Source organism: Alosa sapidissima, chromosome 6 (assembly GCF_018492685.1).
Source record: "Alosa sapidissima isolate fAloSap1 chromosome 6, fAloSap1.pri, whole genome shotgun sequence".
NCBI lineage: Eukaryota > Metazoa > Chordata > Actinopteri > Clupeiformes > Clupeidae > Alosa > Alosa sapidissima.
The window spans coordinates 15,944,043-15,963,917 of NC_055962.1; the positions used below are offsets into that span (position 1 = coordinate 15,944,043).

Genomic DNA, 19,875 nt, shown 5'->3' on the forward strand with positions numbered 1-19,875 from the left:
GAAAGGAGGAGGAGGGAGGAGGAGAGAGGGAAGGAGGAGAGAGAAAGACTTGCATGCAGCAGAGTGAGTAGACTATCTGATTAGCACAGCTGGCTCGTGAACAGACACAGCTGAGAATAGGATGCTCACTGGAGCAACAAACACCTTCTACAAACACAGCCTCTCAACTCACACACACCACACACTGACACACACACACACACCACTCAGAGACACGCACATGAATGCATACACGCACGCACACGCACACACACACACACACACACACACGCACCCGTATGAACAAATGCGCACAAACAAATGCAATCTGAAGTGATGTGTGCACCAGCTGTAGAGCAGAGAGTGAAAGAGAGAGGGACAGGGACTAAAAGATGAAAAGAAAAAAGGAGGGAGTGAACCAAACAAGGCGTGAGTGAAATTCTTCCCCCCTCTCTTTCTCCTTTTTCCTCTCTTTCTCTCATTTCCACACTCTTTCATCTGATGCAGGCTCTTAAGTGAAGATCTCACGCTGTGCACCCCTCCTCTCCAAATCCCTTTTTTGTTTGCTCTCTCCTCTTTGTTCTTTTACTCTCTCTCTTACTCAGTGCACACCTGTCGTTTCCGTGCCTAGCACAGCACCTCTTAGCACGCTAATCAACCCCCCCCCCCCCGCACACACACACACAGAGACACATTCACACAACCACACACACACACACACAGAGACACATTCACACAACCACACACACACACACTCCTCCCTCTTGTACTACTGTCTGTATTACCTGCATCTCCATCAGCGCCCACCCTCATCCCCTTCTCTCATCTTATCGATTCCCATCATCCTTCCCCTCTTTTCTCTCCTCCCTACACGCTCCCTCCATCTGTTCTTCAAAGGTTCTCCTCACTGCCACCTGGGGCCAGATCAGCTAGTCTGGTTTGGTTGCCCCCCCCCCCCCCCCATCCATACATGAACATACTGCTAACTCTACCTACCGGACAGATGTGAAAAAGTTTTTTGCTGCTTTGCTAATGAGCAAGAGTTGTATAAAGTATCTGAAACCCACGCTTGAGTAGAAGTACAGATATTTGATCAGAAACTGACGTAAAAGTAAAAGTAATCTATAAGCATGCCACTTAAGTAAAAGTCTTCAAGTATCTATTATGTATGACAAGTAGCCCATTATAAAACATATTTAAGTACTGAAAGTAGAAGTACAAAGTACTAGTAAAAGATTTCAAGGCCAAGTGGGGTGACAACCCCCTCCCATAGCTATGCTTTTAATGAAAAAGAAAGCAGTCAGAACTTCGGCTAGGCTATGCAGCACCTTAAAACTGGGTGCCTACAGTTCATACACAATGTCTTCGAGGAAGCCTGAACAAAGGTAGCCTGGCTAGCGCCACCACTTCTCAATGAGACGTGGTCTGGGAACCAAACGTTCATTTTCTCGTATTTGAAAAAAATGCCCAGATCCGTTTATTGGGTGCCACGGATGTCTATCAAATGCGTCTGTGCATAGCTCATCATCGTCTTGCTTTCCCCCCTGTTCTGTGATTGGTTCCCCATCTCAGGCGAAAATTTTCTCCATGGTCTCCAGGCTGCCTTAGCAGCGTGAATCAAATCGCGCGCAAGGCAGCATGGGAACACCCAGGCTAGAACAAAGGTATGACTGTCATTCATTTTGCACTGCTTTTATAAGTCCTATCAAGCCATCACAGCCTACTAGGCCTTGGTGTGCTATGTCTTAGCTATATTTGATAGGCCTTGACTGTCTCCATTCATTGCTGTGTCCTGTGATGACATCAGGTCAGAATATCTTGGGGGTTGCAAATATGGGTAACACTTTACTTGACAGGTGAGTTCATAGCACATTCATAGCAGCTGTCATAAACTGCACATAAAGCATTCATGACTGTTTCATGAGACATGACTCAAAATTCATACCAAACCTTTATGAACAGACCTCTCCAGAATAATCTTGAATTTCCCCTGGGGATCAATAAAGTATCTATCTATCTATGACAGCTGCTATGAATGTGTTATGAACTCACCCGTCAAGTAAAGTGTTACCCAAATATGTAACATGCTGAATGGAGACTGTGGCTTTTGTTTTTCATTTGCGCATTATTTTAGCCTACTTTCTACTTAATGCTAGCCTGGGTGCCATTCCAAACTTAGTCCCACCCACAACATTTGAGGTCGGGAAGTTCGGTCTGGCATTGCTCCATTGTGGAGCAAGTATGCTCGCTCTAGATCGGGCGGACCAATCAAATCGGGCTTTACGATGATGGACAGGTGAGCAACAGCGCCTGGTCATCACGTCATCTGAGCACGCTTAGATTAGGCTTATGTTTGAAACAAAAATGCTGCGGCTAGAAGGATACATGGCTTTTAAGGCCCCATATGGAAAATGCATATTATTTAATGAGGTTTTATCACTGAAAACGATTATTTCTGAAAACTTTGGCCAAAGTTGAGATGTGGGAAAACTCGTGGTTTCACTTTCATCAAGGGAAAACAGCGATGTTGAATTGCGACATGTTCCCTCGTTCGTTTGAAATCTCTGATTATCCACCTGTTCGAGGGATTTGCGACAGCCTTTCCAAGCTGTTTAACGTGTTTGTAGCATATCAGTGTTCAACAGAATTATTTTTAAAAACGGAGGGGATATAGGCTATCAGTTTTTTCCTGATAGCCTACCCTACTACGTATCTCTTAGATTTCGCTAATGAGTGTTGTAGGCTAGGAGTTATTGACGGCACTAACTTTTACAAAAGACCAGAAAACAATGTTAAGGCATTTGTGGAGAAGAAGGAAGGTTCGTATGTTTTCTTCCTACACCTCACGATAATCTATTTCGTTGCTCTGATGGGTTAGGTCTATTCAATTGAGTGCAGAGGCATTCCCCCCCTGTATCGGTTGAAACACACCCCATAATTATGTCCAAATGGAGCAGTATCAGATTCATATTCTGACTAGAATTGAGTATGACTACGTCAGGCTAACTTAATGCTGCAAATGAAAATGTAGTGGAGTAAAAGTTAAAGTAAGAAGAAAAATTAAAATTCAAGTAAAGTACAGATTCTCCCTGTTCATACTTAAAGTTACATTGTGTCATTTTTTGGTTTGATTATTCGCACAATCCTACTTTTTCTTTCAAAATATGTGCTCGTTGTTGTATAATTATCTCCACCAACAAATCAAAGTATTCTCATAAGTGTAGAATCTGCTGTTCAAAATACATATGGTAGGGTCGCCTGAATGTTCGCTGCCATGTCACTCCGCCATCTTTAGAATACATTAGCCAACGAGGGACATACTTGGAAATTCTAGCTCCGCCTTTCGCGCTTTTAGGCTCAGGGGCATTGTGACGCAATGCAAGCCAGAGGGAGATTGTTTTGCTCGCGTCGCGAATGTCGGCAGATTTGAAAATCTGCACTGATTATAGGCTAGGCCTACTACACACACACACACACACAGTGCACTGATTATAGGCTAGGCCTACTTGAAGATGGAGGATCATATACTGTATATTCTCAAGCATGTGAGAAGAAGTCGCCAAAGAAGAGAAAACAAGAATTAAAAAGAGAATGTGTTAAGAAAAACAAGAACACGAGAAAACAAGGGTGAACATTGGGTTGGCTTTTCCAGATGGAAAGAGCTCACAAGAAGCAAGGATTTAAAAAAGGACGCCGAAGTTGCCTGCTTTCTTCTTGACAGGTAGGCTATTTAGGCTATATTAATGTATGGCTATACAATGCAAGCATATTTTAAGAATGCTGCAATACGCAGGTTACACTGGTGTCATGACCTAGATCGGGAGTGAGATTTAGGGGGGTGAGTGTAACGGATGCCAGCTAGCATAGCTGTGCGTGTGGAAAGTTAGTAAACCTTACTCCCAAATGCCTTAATAGTGCTGGCATGAAAGCTAGCAGCTTGGGCTTTTAGCTTGATTGCTAGCACGCTTGACTTCTGATCCGAGGTGCTGCTGTTTGCGGGTTGGAGTCTGGCTTGTGTAGGGCTGAACTGTGCAGTTCAACACAACGCAGGTTACAGTGCTTTTGTCAGATAATGAGCATTATTTGCAGTCTGAAGAGTGAGGTGCTTACCATATGAAGGCAATGCTAGAGAATACTCAGGGAAAACACACAATTAATGCATGTTGCTTTAGATAAAAGTATGTCTGGATTGAATGCATGTAAAATGATTAAGAAAATGAGTAAGAGTTTGCTGCAATGTACAGTCTCAACTAACTGAATGTATTAGAGAAAGATAAGAATACCAAGGTATTCTCTGCCATGGAACCCTCACTTGCTGCCGAATGGAAACCTGAACGATTCTGAAATGCTGATTCAAACCTCAACTTCACCCTACCCAACTCCTACCCAATCTGGGCTAAACTTCTACTTTTGTGCCTGATCAAAGGGAAAAGCAATCAAGCTTACAAATCTGCCATGTCAACGTGTGGCAGCTTCCCGCACCAGGATTCCAAACGATAATCCTGTCACTAAATGTCTGCTGTTCTCCTGGGGGGAAAATCATCAAATGATTCAGTGTAGCTTGAGACAGAAACTGGCTAATACCCATTCTACCAGAAAAAAAAAATTCTGTACAATTATATATTCTTACTTTTACAACAATAATTTTACCAACCAAAAGTATTCTTTACCAAACTACTTCTGGTAGCCCTCGCAAAAGAAGACAAAAACCCAGTTCATCTCCTCACGATATCCAAAAAGTCTTTGACAAAATTCAACAGAGTCTCCCCTGATCCAGCAGCGCAGACCGTACCAAACAGAAGAAGCCTCCTGTGCTCTTTCCTGCTCTTCCACTGGCTTTGTCTCAGTGTTCTTTATCCCCCCTAACCTTCAAACAGGGCGCAGTCTCCTGCCCCCCGCCAAGCTAAAAGACTTACTTTATCACGCCATCAGTCTCCAGAGAGAGAGAGAGCTTTACACGCATCACAGAGCCAGGGAATGTGTGTGTGTGTGTGAGAGAGGGAGAGTGTGTATATGTGTATGTGAGTGGTGTGTGTGTGTGTGTGTTAAGAGAGAGAGAGAGATTAAGTGTTGGAATTTGTGTGTGTGTGTGTGTGTGTCTGTATCAGTATGCATGTGTAACGGTGCACGTGTGTGTATCCTGTGGTGTATAAGGTGTCAGGCGCTTATGGGTTTACATATTGTGTTTTTGTGAATGTGTGTGTGCTTTATTATAAATATGTCTGTATGTGTGTGTTTGTATGTATGTGTGCAGTAGAGAGAGAGAAACACATGAGAAAGCGAGTGAGTGAGAGAAAAGAGACTAAAGCGAGTGATGAAGAACATCAGCTGAAAAAGGAGGAGTAGGGAAGGAGAGAGAACAAAAGGAGATGAGGAGAGGAGACAGGCGATGAAAATATGAGGGGCGACGCGCGAGGAGAGGGTGAGCGATGATGAGAAAAGAAAAGGAAGGTAGAGAAAGAGACAGATGAGAGCCTGGGAGAGAAGAGGAGCACCTGTGACAAGGACAGAAAGGAAAAAAGAGAGGGAGGGATGACACTGAGATGGGAGAGAGGGGGAGAAAAGCTGGGAGGAAGGCAGGGGTAACGGAACACCTGCAACAAAGTCAGGAACAGAGAGAGAGAAGAGGGAGGGATGAATGACACACTGAGATGGGAGAAAAGCTGAGAGGAGAGGACCCAAGTAAGAGAGAGATGAAAAAAGAGTGTGTGTGTGTATACATACATAGAACAAAGTGAGTGAGGAAGACAACGAGATGAAGGTAAAGGAGAGATAAGAAGGACAGCACTTAGCTCAGGGGGGTATACAGAGAGAGAGATGAAGAGAGAAACTGGGAGAGAAAAAGAGTAACAGAATCAGTGAGGGGGAGAAGAACTCAGAGGGAGAGAGGACTGAGAAGACAAGAGGGAGAGAGAGGAAATAATAAAGGAAAGGAATAAAGGGAAAAGAAAGGAAAGGTTAAAGAAATAAATGAACAAGAAATTAAAGCGAGAATACCAGAAAGAACAAGCTGCAAAAAACAAAATAAAACAGAGGGAATGAAATATGATTAAGAGTGGCACTAAGGAAAGACGGAAAGCAGAGAGAGAGAGAGAGAGAACCCACTGACCCGATGATGGGGTGCTTGAAGCCCAGGCGGACGGACGCCTCGTGAATCTCCTTCTCCAGCCAGGCCTGCGGCCGCACCAGGTACTTGACGAACTGGGACACCCACCAGACGGAGGGGTCACCGTGGAGACGGCGCAGCCTGTCAGCTAAGTCCTCCGGCACGGCCAGCGGCAGGTAGGGGGGCCGCGGATGGAGGCTGTCCACGATGGGCAGCTCCACCACCTGCACTTCACGATCGTGGGCCTCACCTGAGAGAGAGAGAAAGGGGGAGGAAGACATTCATTAATTAATCAATCAATCTATATATATATATATATATATATATATATATATATATATATATATATATATATAGTGCATATTCTTTCATACAAGAACTGTAATACAATGTGCTTAACAGGAGAATAATAAACATGATAGATGCCTAGAGCCAAATAGGGGGATTGGATTGATGAGAGGAGCAGATGAATAGGGGTATACAGAAGATATGGAGGAGGTCAAGAAAAGGAAGTTGAGGGAGACAAGAGAACCCATTCAATGATGCAAGCAGAAGCTACAGGGTTCTAGAACAAAGACAGAATGGGCTTAACTGCTTATGCCAACAACCCACTGTTGCATTTGAATAAATGAGACATGATTTGATGGTGTTAGCAGAAGAGCTGAACCATTCATCCATCTTCCTGCCCTTCCAGTGATTCCACTGGGAACCCCCCCTTTGCCTACACAACGCGAGCAGCAGTCCATATGCCTGGTGCCGGTTCTGGCCAAACATCAGGGCTTCTGTAGAAGCGTCCCCAACTGGGCCATGCTTAGGTGTAGTAGCCTGTCAACAGACACACTCTTGCTTAGGGCTTAGGGCCGTCTCTATTCTGAGAGGGCTACCTTTGGCAGCAGCCCCACAGCACAGAGAGCTGGACTGCACTGATTAAGAAGGTCACCCACTTAGGGCCTCACAAAGCATTACATTCCAGAGCAGTGTGTGTGTATGAGAGTGAGTATGAGAGAGTGTGTGTGTAAATTTGTGCATGACTTGAGAATTTGTGCGTGTCTGTAACCCCCCCCCCCCCCCCCCCCCACCCAAAGACTCCCCTGGAAAAAAAAAAAAACCTGTCACGCTTGCCACATTTAATTTCTCATTACGCCAAAACTTAAACGCAAATGTCAAGATGAATGTGAGACATAGAGAGATGCTAAAAAGAAAACAAGGGAAGGAGACCACAAAAACATCAGTGAGTGCAAGCGCAGCGGTGACTCTTTCAATTAGCGAGCACACTACAAAAGCGCTAAGCTCTCCTACTGTAACACGTTAGCCGACAAATGAAGTAATTACTCATTAAAAAATATCCTTTCAGAGCAAAAAAAAAACTAACAAAACAACAAAATGAATATCCACACTTGCGGCGGTTACGCCAAAATGAGGGAGGCTTTTTTTCATTGATGCATATGTGCATGTGCAAAGTGCGTGTGCAGAATTTAAATGGCTGAGCGGCATCAAATATTTAAGAGCAAAAATATTCCCAAGCCCTTGCCATGCTTATATAACAACACTGGCAGCGTCTACATAGAGGGAAAACTGGGCAAAAATAAATTTGAGGCCAGTGGCTCCTTTTGGCTCTGTTTTTATTTTTTGCATTAACACAGGGTACCTACTTCCCCCACAAACACAATTTCTCTCTTTCACACACACACACACATGCATAAGCACACAATCACGCACAAACACAGATACACACATACACACCTCAGTCCCTCATTGTCTAATTAGGACACAAGAGAAAGTGTGTGTGTGTGTAAGAGAAAATTTTTATTCTCAAAAGCACATGAATAAAACAGCAGTTAACTTTTCACAGTTTGGGAGTAGCAGAAGAGACTATAACCCCAAATTAAAACGCACCGAGGGAGTAAACTACCATGTGGCTGTTTATCCAATGGGAACTAGGTTACAGGGCTGTCCTGCAGAGCACTGAAGTAAAAGCGCTTTCTTTTTTGGCTCTTAGCCCCTGTCTGTGATGGCCCTCTCTACTTTCTTTGTACTTTTTCCTTACTTTTTTGTTCCTTATCGAGCCGTCTAGCAATACGTCTAGACATGCACCAGTGGGCACAGCTTAGCAGAGAGGAACAAAAATTAAAAAAAGAAATAAATAAAGCAAAATTGGAGGAGAGAAATAAGAACATCGAAAAAAGAGAAAAGAACCAAGAGAGGCCATTCATTTGCTTCCAATTGCTTTTCATTGATGTCAATGAGCTCACAGTTTTGGAGGCGCTCGTGCGCATCGCTGAACCATAAGTGGAACTCATGCCAGACATCTGGAGCGACTTTAACGTCATTACCACGCACATATCCAATGATCACAAATCCATTGTCTTCCCATTTTTCCCTTTCAAATAAACACATAAACAGCGGAAAGCAATGGAAGAAAAATACAGAGAGAAGAGAAGTACAGCAAAAGAAGAGATGCGGCTTCAGTAGTTTTATTTTATATTATATTTTTTTTTAATACAGAAGGTGTTTACACTGGATCTGAACACATCAGTGGCGGACCATCAGGGCCTTCAAAGCCTTCTCTGAAGGCCTAACTATTTTCAAACGAATGAAAAATAATAGTGTCTTTAATAACATTGTACTTTAGCATTTATTATTTGCTTCTGCCTCTCTTTCCCCGATCGTTCTTGACTACTGATATCCCACCGCTGTCCGATATGTGATTTGATTGGCAGATTGTGTGAACAAATAGTGAGGGGGTGCGATACATTTTTATCCAATACATTTTTATATACATTTTTACGTCTTCTCTTGTTAAGTCCCGCATCAGGCCTTCACAAGGAATCACTGCGTTTTCGGTACCTAAGCAACCATTAGAAATCATATGTTTGGATTCGGCTTGATTGATGGCTACATCTGACTGATTAGCCAATCAAATCGACCTGTTATGGCGAGGTAGGCAGGTCTGACTGCAGTTAGGCCTGCAAAGTTCGAAAAGAATTCCCAGAACCGTTCATCACAAATTTTGACGCTGTCTGTTTTACGTGATGAACTTTGTGAGCAACATCTGTCAGTCAGACAGACAGACATTCACTGGAAGAGTACATGTCACACTGACATGACTATGGTTATAGTTATGAACAGTAAATTGACCGTTTTTGTTTAAAAAATATATATTGATACGCCTTCATTAAGCAAAATAATATAGGCTAATGTAACATTACAGTGTCAGCTGGACTACATGTTAGAAAGATGCACATAACGTCAGCTAGCTCTACACGTAGCTGGTAACCTATGCAGGAATTCGTAAGTTTTGTTTCATGTTTATTTGATAACATAGACTTGTAAAAAAAAAAAAAATCTCCCCCATAACGCCCCCCTATTATTATTTTTGTCAAAAAATAGTCATCATTGAAGGCCTAACCACTGAACGCACGGTCCGCCACTGGAACACATTAATTATCAAATGAAATGAGATGGGGAAGTGAGTGCCCGTGAGGTAGCAGTAATGTGACAGTAACAGCCAGGGAGGATTTTTTTTCCCAATCTGACATCAGCAGCAGAGCGACTTTACCATTAGTCCGCCTACAATGTGAAAGTAATCGAAAACCATTAGTGCTTATAACAGCTACAGTTATTCGGGAGATCACATCTCTATTCCAGTTGTTTTAATTGGACAACCACCTACATTGGTCAGTATGCGAGTCATTCCTTGTGTCCCGAGGGAAATATCAGTAGAAATATGTGTGAAATGCTTAGAGCTGAGTAGGCGTTAAACAGCTAAGGTGTATTCACATCTCCTTTACACATTCAACAGAAGTCAGATGACACTACAGGTAATGCTGTGGTGGCCTGACTAAACCAGCAAAATAAAATGTATATCAATAGATCATCAAAAAAGGTGTGTTACAGAAACACACACTGGTCACAATACTGACCAGTAATATACTATAGTGATTGGCTGTGCTGTATTTCAGGATGGTATGCAAGCAGAGTGTATACCATATATTGTATTATATAGCGTGTAAATGTGAGCATGCAAGTGTGTGTGTGTGTCCATGTGTGTGTGTGTGTGTGCATGTGTGTCTCTGTTTACCACACTCACCTGACCACTGTCCGGTGGAGGCACCGGTGCGGTCGGTGCAGGTGTCGCTGACGGGCCGGAAGACACTTTCCCAGCCACCGGCGGCGTAGCGCCAGTTGTGCGACTCCAGGATGAGCGTGCGCTGCGTGCCATAGGCGATCATGAAGCAGTAGACCACATGGTGCAACTGGCAGCCGTAACCACAGCCCTTATTGATGTTACACACCAGCTTACGGGCCTTACTGCAGTCCGCAGGGTTCTGGAAGAGAGAGAGAGAGGGGGGGGGGGGAGAGACAGAGGAAGAGACATTAAGATGTAAAGATGTAGAGCAGGAGATGAAGAGAGAGGGGGATGAGAGAAGAAGTTAAGAAAGAGTGAGGGAGAAAGTAAGAGAGAGAGAGAGAGAGGCAAGGTGAGAGTGGATGTTGATGTTTGGGGAAAAAGAGAGAACACAACAAAAAGGGTCAGATGAAAAGAAGGAGCAGAGAGAAAGTGAAGAGAGAGATGAAGAGAACGGAGGAAAGTGAGACAGTAAAGGAGAGATGAGACGGCATCAGCACTCCTGTCAGAGCCCTGCTGCTCCTGCCTGCATAGATCAGGGCTACCTCTGGTTGGTTGGAGGGGGGGGGGGTCAGCTCAGGGCAGTGTCCTCACAAGATCACAAATAGCCGCTCCCACAGCCTGACACTGGCTCTACTGCATGAAGCAGCTTCCCCACTAGGCCCCTGCTTAAAGGAATCATCTGGGCTAAAAACAACCTAGGGTCTGTTTGTGAATGATAACGAGTGTAAACCTTCGCTGGGGACCAAGATGACGTTAATCGGAGTAGCTTTGAGTAAGACCGGAACATACATTGGCAAGGAAATTGAATATAGTATAGCCTTGAGGGCAAGCTCACTACATCAAAGTAAATCACTACTTTAAAGGAGAATTCCGTTGTGATTTTGACCTAAAGTGTGTTGAAACATGATACCGAGTGTGAACGTATGTCTCATAGCTCATCTCGGCTTGTCCCCTGCACTCAGAAATCTGGCGCTAGTTAGCCAATGCTACCAACAGTTTTTCGTTGGGGGTGCCTCGGGCTCCATACTTCATTGGTAGACTTCCGAGGGCCTTTACATTTAAAACGAGACATTGAGAACTTTGAAAAAGCACTGGTAGTTTATTTACAAGACGATTTATACAGACAGTACCTTAAGGAATTTTACCGTTCGACGCCATCTTGAATTTAGTCACGATAAGTCGAGCGACGAGTACGAACGAACAGGTATGATAAGGGATCAGATTCCAAAAACAATTCAGTGGAAATGCATGGATTCAGTTGCTTCCAGTAGCAGCAACTGGAATCCATGCATTTCCACGGAATTCTTTTTGGATGCCCGAGGCACCCCCAACGAAAAACTGTTGGTAGCATTGGCTAACTAGAGCCGGATTTCTGAGTGCAGGGGACAAGCCGAGGTGAGCTATGAGACATACATTCACACTCGATATCATGTTTCAACACACTTTAGGTCAATATCACACCAGAATTCTCCTTTAAGTCACTGACTAGGCTCACAATATCATTGCACTTCTGTGTTTTTGTGGAGGGGAAAGGTTTAAAAAGTGGTTTAAGGGGTTTAAGGGGTTCTGTGGTGCAACTGGCTACACTGCCCTTCCCACATTTGGGTCCAAGTGCCCACTGGAAACTGGTTTTGAGTCCAACCCGGGTCACTTCCTGTCAGTCTCTTTACCGTCATATCCCAACAAAGGCAAAAAAACAAAACAAAACAAAACTATACTTTAAAAAAGAGGGTATAAAAAAGGACTGATTACTGCCATCTTCCTAAGACTCCTAACTTGTACACGAGTACATGTACATTTACAAGTTTGAACATTTTCTCATTATCTAGATCCTGTGTGTGTATGTGTGTGTGTGCATGTACATGATTGTGTATGTGTGTGTGTGTGTGTGTGTGTGTGTGTGTGTGTGTGACCTTTACAGTGATATCTGCTAGACTGTACAGACAAAAATATCCGCACCTCCTTTACTCCCCTAACCCCTCTGACATTTGCTTTTGTGTGAGAGGTACCTATAGAAAAAAAATCCTGCTCGAGAGATGCAGGCTGCTGTCACGTTTGTGTCAAAATACAGCCGTAAATAAATTTAATGGAAATTCATGTGTTGTGCAAGTTGCGTTGTTTCCAACACATTCATTTTAAGAGTGTGTATGAAAATAAGGAGCAATGAGAATAGATTGAGAAGAAATGTTTGAGATTAAAGACCAAAATCTCATTTTGATGTTAAAATGAGCTCACTTATGTCAAGGAGAAATAGAATAGACAAAAGAGAGCACTCTTAAAATTAATGTGTTGAAAACAACACAATGTGCGTTGTTTTTAACACATCTCTATGTTCAGATAGGGACAACACAGTTTGTGTTGTTTCCAACACATTTGTTTAAAAAGTGAGATCTCATTTTGAATGTTCCTTTTCTATGGGTTCCCTAAATTTCTGCTTCAGCAAAATAGAACCACAAGATTTGTCAACATGGGACACACATTCTCAGATTCAAGATTTTTATTGCTGTAACTTCCCAACTTTCCATAACAAGGACCGACATCATTACACCAACCTGCTGTATCTGCTACACCAATATGCTATACCTGCTATATATCATAATCTAACCTACCAGCATGTACTATATTAGTCTGGCCCCACCTGCCTGGTATTCAAGTCTGGTTCCTCACAATGTGTTTACATTTCCCTCGGCCGCTAGGTTGGTGGGCCAATTAGCGACGAGAGGGGATGAGCACATTAGTTTTGTAAATTGAAAATGGCTGTGGTAGACGGTAGTAGCAACACCTGCAAACATTAATCACTCTGAGACTAGTGTCGGAAGAATGTGTATATTTATAAAGACAAGGTAAATACATTGTTTCCTGACTGGCAATGTGGTTTATTATCAGTTTGTAAGATTAGGCGAAGTAGGAAGTAATGTATGAAATCCCTCATCAATATTATTGTTTAGGCTGGACCAATGATTTCAAGGTTAATGCAAAGCCTACGCCCATTAAAATGATTGGAAACATTTCCCAATGGAGAGAACCCAGACTGCAACACTAGTTACTATTAGTACTACTGCTGGTTTCACCAGTGTGTCTGGTGAAACCAGCAGTAGTACTAATAGTAACTAGTGTTGCACGGTGTATCGATACTAGAAAGGTATCACGATGCCTTCACGCAAAAAACGATGTGATTTCCGACGTTTTTAGAATCGATACTTTATTAAAATAATAATGTTCTGTGTCTGTGTGGACTGCTTCCACTCTCCATGCTCCTTGCACGCATCTAAGCAAGTGGTCGTGTCAATCAGGCAGCGCTGAATGAGTGAGTGCGCAGCCAACTTCAACATAGTTCTTTGCCGACAGTCCTCGGCTTGTGGATAAAACAAAAGGTGAAGTGAATCCTGGAACTATTTCGGATAAATCGCGGATAGTGAAGGCAAGCCATCAGGTACACATTTGTAAAATATGTTTCAAAGTCATTCAAAAGCAATAGGCTACGCATAGAACTTGGCTACGCACCTCGCAGACATATCCTAACATTTTTAAAGAGTTCAAAGAACGACAGGTTAACGAATAGGCTATAGAAAACACCACTACATGATTAGTGCCAAGTTCATCTCTTTAGCTGTAGTCTAGCCTAACTGAAACGAGTATGGTTTTCTGGGATAAAGCGAACCTTCCTTCATCAGTGAATTTTGATGAGACATAACGACTGATCATGCTAACGTGATGAAAACACAAAGTTCACGCTAGTATAACATTACCATAATTTGCAAACAATCTATTTAATGTTAGGTCAGTACTACTGGTAATGTTTGTCATATGGCATGGTAAACTGCAATTTGTTCAATAATTATTGCCCAGATGTAGGATAGGCTACCCGAAATGTGCTAATTAAAACCCACAGCATATAATACCACTGAAGCGTGTTGAGTCCTAATAATAATAGCGGCTTATTGTTACGTGGTAGCAAATAATGTTATCAAAGAAATATACGTAATGTAAACAGATATATTGCAACAGGTAGCCTAAGGGTCATTCCACGTCAATTCAACCAGGGCCCACGCACTTAGGTATCAAAAAATTCTGAAACAATTACCTGGTGTACCTATGTTACCCAGGAGACACACTGTAAATTTATTTTATGTACGTATAAATGTATGTATTTTGCCCATGTTCAGGGTGGAAAGTAAGAAAGAAAGATTTGCATAAGACAAGTCACATTGATGTTTTTAAAAAGAAGGGATCATGGAGAATAAAGAAAAAAAATATAAAAAATCTTTGTATATTCCCACAAGGTGTTTGGGCGCTCTGAAAATGAGAACCAAAATGATTTTTCAGACTTGTAAGGTCTGCTGTTCAGACCCTGAAGGAATTTATTTTCTGTTCATTGCTTTTTGTGAGAGTGTTTCTACTTATCTCAGTAAGGAAAATAAATCAAGAGCCTATGTTGAGTACAAATATGTCTTCTGAAGGCCTAAACAGAACCCAGCCAAAATCTCCAATAAGATTTTGAACTTTGAGGGACAGCTATGACCATGCAGGATCATCCAGACCAAACGTGACAATTTTGCTACTACTATTCCTATTGATGTACCAGCATGCAAAATTTGAGCCTCCTACATGGTTTAGTTCTTGTGCTGTGGGCTTGTGAACTTTGACAAAAATAAGAGGCCGAACAAAATCGACACCCCCCTCCCCCTGTAAAACTGGCTGTATCTTGGAAAGTATTGATCTTAATAAAAACATTAAAGTAATTTTACAGTATGTAACATGTTTTCAGAATCTTTTGAGACTTAAGTGCGTGGGCCCTGGTTGAATTGACGTGGAATGACCCCTAATGGTGTAGGCCTATCTGACGAAGACCTGGTTGGAACGTCGTACTTGTAAACTGGTACCCTTTGCAACTGTCAAAGAAATCCCATAAACATGGGATGGCCTAGGGTAGCCTACATCAGATGGCCTAAAGGCCCCTCTGCATAGCATTCAGTGATATGCATGCAGTAATTTCAACACTGACCTTGATCTAGCCTACTTTGGCTATTTAAAGGTACTTTATTGCCAAAACACAACACAATGTAAATGAACTATAACACACAATAAAGGACTTAATCACACACAAATTACTATTTTACTGACTATAAAAAATAATAATTATGTTGGAAGTTTAGAACCCAGAATTGACCTGCACACTACAAAAGTGCATCAAATTCAACACAAATGACTCAATACACTTGGAGGAGGTCTGCGTCCTTTCTTTTCCAGCTATTTTAGGATTTCGCCGTGGTATCGTTTCAGTATCGAGCATCGAGATATTTATGGCAGGTATTGTATTGAAGTCATAATTTTGGTATCGTGACAACACTAATAGTAACTAGTACGATATGACTAATTGATTAAGTATCTGCGTAGATAAGTACTGTAAATGGTGCTCTATTGCCTGGATCCTTACAGTCAAGCTGCAATAAAGACTGCACATCTGAGGGAGTGCATTGCCATAGAAACCCTATAAGCACCACATTTTCCATGAGCCCTGCAGGAAATGAGAAAAAAATGAGTGAGCATGAGTCAAAGCACAGGTTAACTTGTACCACCTTCACAGGAAGAGCTTTTTAAATCTCCGGAGCTCAATGCTCGCCAGCCACATACGGTCAGAAGAAGAAGAAGAAGAAAACTCGGCCTATGTGATAAAAAAAACAACCCGACATCCACCGTTTTTCTCTGTTCTTTTATCTCCTCATTTAGAAGGCTCTTTGAATTATCAGTGCTGAGAAATTATGCTTTATAAATAAACTTGCCTCACCCACTCAGACTAGCTGAGTCCTGCCTTTCTTGTCATAAGATCTCAGTGCTTTACCCGAACACCCCCCCCCCCCCCCCCACACACACACACACATAAAATTCAGCATGTTGTTGCCATATTTTCCTGTACTGCACACTCGACTGAACTCGTCAGGTGTGCGGCACAGCGAATCGTTATCGTTATCTGACCACACCTGGTTAAGCTAATCGAGAGCATTTTAATTAGACTGATTTAATTAGGTGTGCTTGTAGCAGGGATAGATAGAAGATATTGTGCAGGAGGTGGAGTGTGTGTGTGTGTGTGTGTGTGTGTGTGTGTGTGAGAGAGAGAGAGAGGGTTCTGTACCAGGACTGCTGGATCTACAGTACTGAGGCAGGTGTCCACACCACATGATATGTGTTTTCAATTACCTACACTAAGCTACCACCACAGCTGCCTGAATGAATGAAGTGAAGGCAATGTCAGTAACGCTCCGCATAAAGAAAGCCTAATATTCCCTGACATATCGAACTTCATCACGCTGTCTTGCCACCCCGTGAATCACTTAAAATCAGATTACATTTAGGTGGTTAGGCAGTTTAAAAAGTGCTGACAGTCGAATGCGAAAGAATGTACGACCTGACACTGGTAAATGTCGAATGCATTTATTGCATATTTCTTCCCATATAGCCGAACAGCGTAATCATGGTAGACATTAGTGTAAACCGGAGGCATAAGCTAATGGCGCTTTGCCTTACAGGCAGTCAGATATGCTTATTGTGCATTATGCAGATGGCCTGGTACTGTCAGGCTGTTATGGTGAATGAAGACAACCATCAGAGACACCAGTGAAAAAGTTGAGGAGATGGAGAGGGTTTGTGTGTGTGTGTGGAGGGGTGGGGTGGTGAATAGGATTGGTCCTGATGAGCGATGAAATGCTTATGATGGAGCCAGTGGGGAGGGAGGGTGTGTGTGTGTGTGGCAGTTCTCAGAATGCCAGCTAGAGGCTGTCAGCACTCCATACAGTACCCAGACAGACTGACTCCACTTTTTTCTACTGTGTGTGGACACACACACACACACACACACAGTGGAATATGACCATGACTAAAATTGTTGCAGTCCTGTCTAGGTGCATCAAAATGTCCGTCATCCATTTACCCAGTAAAAAGCAGAACAAAGCCATTTCTGCTGTCTGTGCCATCCTTCTGTTCCCTGCTGTGTTCTTCTAGTGAAATACATGTCCATGTCATTTTAATGGTTTTGCACAACAGACTACACTGTTTTCTGTATTGTTCTATAATGATACAGACTGGAGAAAATGTCCTAATAAGACTGACATGCACCTTCCTGATTTAGATTAAATGTCTACTCTGTCTCGGAGTGGGTCTAAGAAATGGCCACATTGGGATTATAGTGATAATTCAGACATCATTTATGGATAAACACATTTCTATGAAGTGCAAGATATAGGGGTATTAGGGTATTAGTGAGAGGGTGTGTGGGGGCAGTACCTGTAACGATAGAGGAGTATTGGGGTATTAGTGAGAGGGTGAAGGGGCAGTAACTGTAACGATAGAGGAGTATTGGGGTATTAGTGAGAGGGTGTGTGGGGGCAGTACCTGTAACGATAGAGGAGTATTGGGGTATTAGTGAGAGGGTGAAGGGGCAGTAACTGTAACGATAGAGGAGTATTGGGGTATTAGTGAGAGGGTATGTGGGGGCAGTACCTGTAATGATAGAGGAGTATTGGGGTATTAGTGAGAGGGTGTGTGGGGGCAGTACCTGTAACGATAGAAGAGTATTGGGGTATTAGTGAGAGGGTGTGTGCGGACAGTACCTGTACTGTACCAGTACTTCAAAAATCTCCATAGAGTTCTGCTTGACTAGTATAATCATTCTATGTTGTTTTTTATGTGTTTTAATTATTACTTTTTAAACACATTTAAACTATTGCCCTTTTATGCTTTCATGTACTATTACCTTGTGTGTTTTATGTTTTCTTTTTTTTATTCTTTAATTTTTAAACTATTCTGTTACTATTGCCCTTATATGCTTTTATTCGCTAGTCCTGTTTGCTTGTGTTTATGTGAAGCACATTGAATGACCCCTGTGTATGAAATGTGCTATATAAATAAAGCTGATTTGACTTGTGTCTTTATAGGGGTATTGGGGTATTAGTGAGAGTGTATGTGGGGCAGTACCTGTAGGTATGTGATTCTGTTCTGCACCAGGTCAGATAGGTCTTTGGCCTCCTTTTCTCGCCAGTCTCCCGCTCCGTCTGCTTGGCTGAGGTAGTACAAGTCTGTCATAACAGACCTAGTTACACACACACACACACACACACATAAACAGAGAGAGGGACAGACACAAGTCAGCAGTGAACAGCAATAGAGGTACAGACCTTGATTGAGCTAAATGGGGTCACTTCTAAAAGATGATGGGCACTTGTGATTAGGAACGCATTAGCTGTAATGACACTCGTTGACATGGTGTGGTGTCATCACCACTACGGCTTTTACGGTATTTATCTATCCTACCTACCGCAGACCCGCGCCAGTGCCAAGCCTCAATGGACAGCCAGTAGCCTGAGCCAAACACTCACACACACACGCTCACACACACACACACACAAACACACACACACGCACACAGTGGAAGTACATCACTTAACTTCTTCAGCCTGTTCACTTTGGCAAGAGGAATGTATGAAACATTTTATATTCGTCAAAACCTACATCCAATCAAGATAGCCGAAATGCATTATCAAACCATACATAATAATGAAAATCTAATGCCTCTGTTACTTCATTCTGCACCATGACTGTTTGCTGCAATGTGAGTAGCTTTGCAAAAGAAAAAAAAATAATGAAAGAAACATTCAGGATTTCTTTATCACATAAATCAAGTCAGCTACTTAAACTGAGTCTTTATTTCATACTTGAAAGGTTATAACCTTTAGAAACTTGCCAAGTGCAAACATCAAACTTTAAGAAAGTAATTTCATTCTCTGTTTGAACTACGGATATAGTACAGTATACTCTATTCAGATAAATCTATTAAAGGTGTGAGTTTGCCAAAGAGAAAAAGAAATGGAGAGAGAAAGAGTGAGAGAGAGAGAGAATAGAATGCCTGATTAGCACAGTTGGCTTCTGAAAAGACACAGAGCTAGGAGAGAGAAAGAGAGAGTGTGAGAGAGAGGAAAAGAGAGAAAAATGGGTAAGTACAGTCAGGGGCCAGGTGGTTAGCAGTCTCCAATGTGAAGAACAATGCCATACACTTGGATCAAAGGCATTTTTAACTGTTCAAATCTCACCAAGGTTATTTCAATAAGAAAAAAAAATCTATGCTTATACAGTTTGATCTGATCAGTGCTCAAGGGTTTGAGTTGAGCTGGACTTTATATGGCCTTTGGGCCCAACCAGCAATCGGCTGTGCATTGTCCACCACTGCTAGTCATTATCTAAAGGTCAACAGGCATACACACATACACGCACACACACATACCTGTACACACACACACACACACACACACACACACACTTTCTAAGGCAAACAATCTGACACGTATAGAGACCCAATTATTTTTTGTCAAACACACACTCACACACACACACACACACACAGGTACACACTTCACCATTAAGAGATAAAAGAACAGGCGAAGAGAAGAGAAGATGAAGACAAAGTGAAAAAAGATAGGAACAAGAAGGAGGGAGAGAGAATGACAAAGAGATGATTCGTTCTTTCACGTAACAGGAATATGGTCTGCCCTGGCAGTGGCATTAAAATGTGTGTGTGTGTGTATTTATGTCTGTCCCTGTGTGTGTGTGTGTGTGCGGTTGTGGGGGGTCGTGACTTTGTGAGGTCCTGACATTTTGTGAGAGAGCT

At 42.5% G+C, this 19,875-nt stretch overlaps 1 protein-coding gene across 1 annotated transcript in view; it reads right to left on the bottom strand.

Moving 5' to 3' along the window:
• The window catches only part of fut8b (fucosyltransferase 8b (alpha (1,6) fucosyltransferase)), a 41,027-nt gene that overhangs the window by 5,822 nt on the left and 15,330 nt on the right, over nt 1–19,875 (bottom strand). The window contains exons 4-6 of the mRNA XM_042095911.1: nt 18,189–18,303; nt 10,176–10,413; nt 6,089–6,335 (exon numbers count right to left, since the gene is read on the bottom strand). Coding sequence (XP_041951845.1) covers nt 6,089–6,335; nt 10,176–10,413; nt 18,189–18,303 — 600 coding nt within the window. The remainder of the gene's footprint in view (nt 1–6,088; nt 6,336–10,175; nt 10,414–18,188; nt 18,304–19,875) is intronic.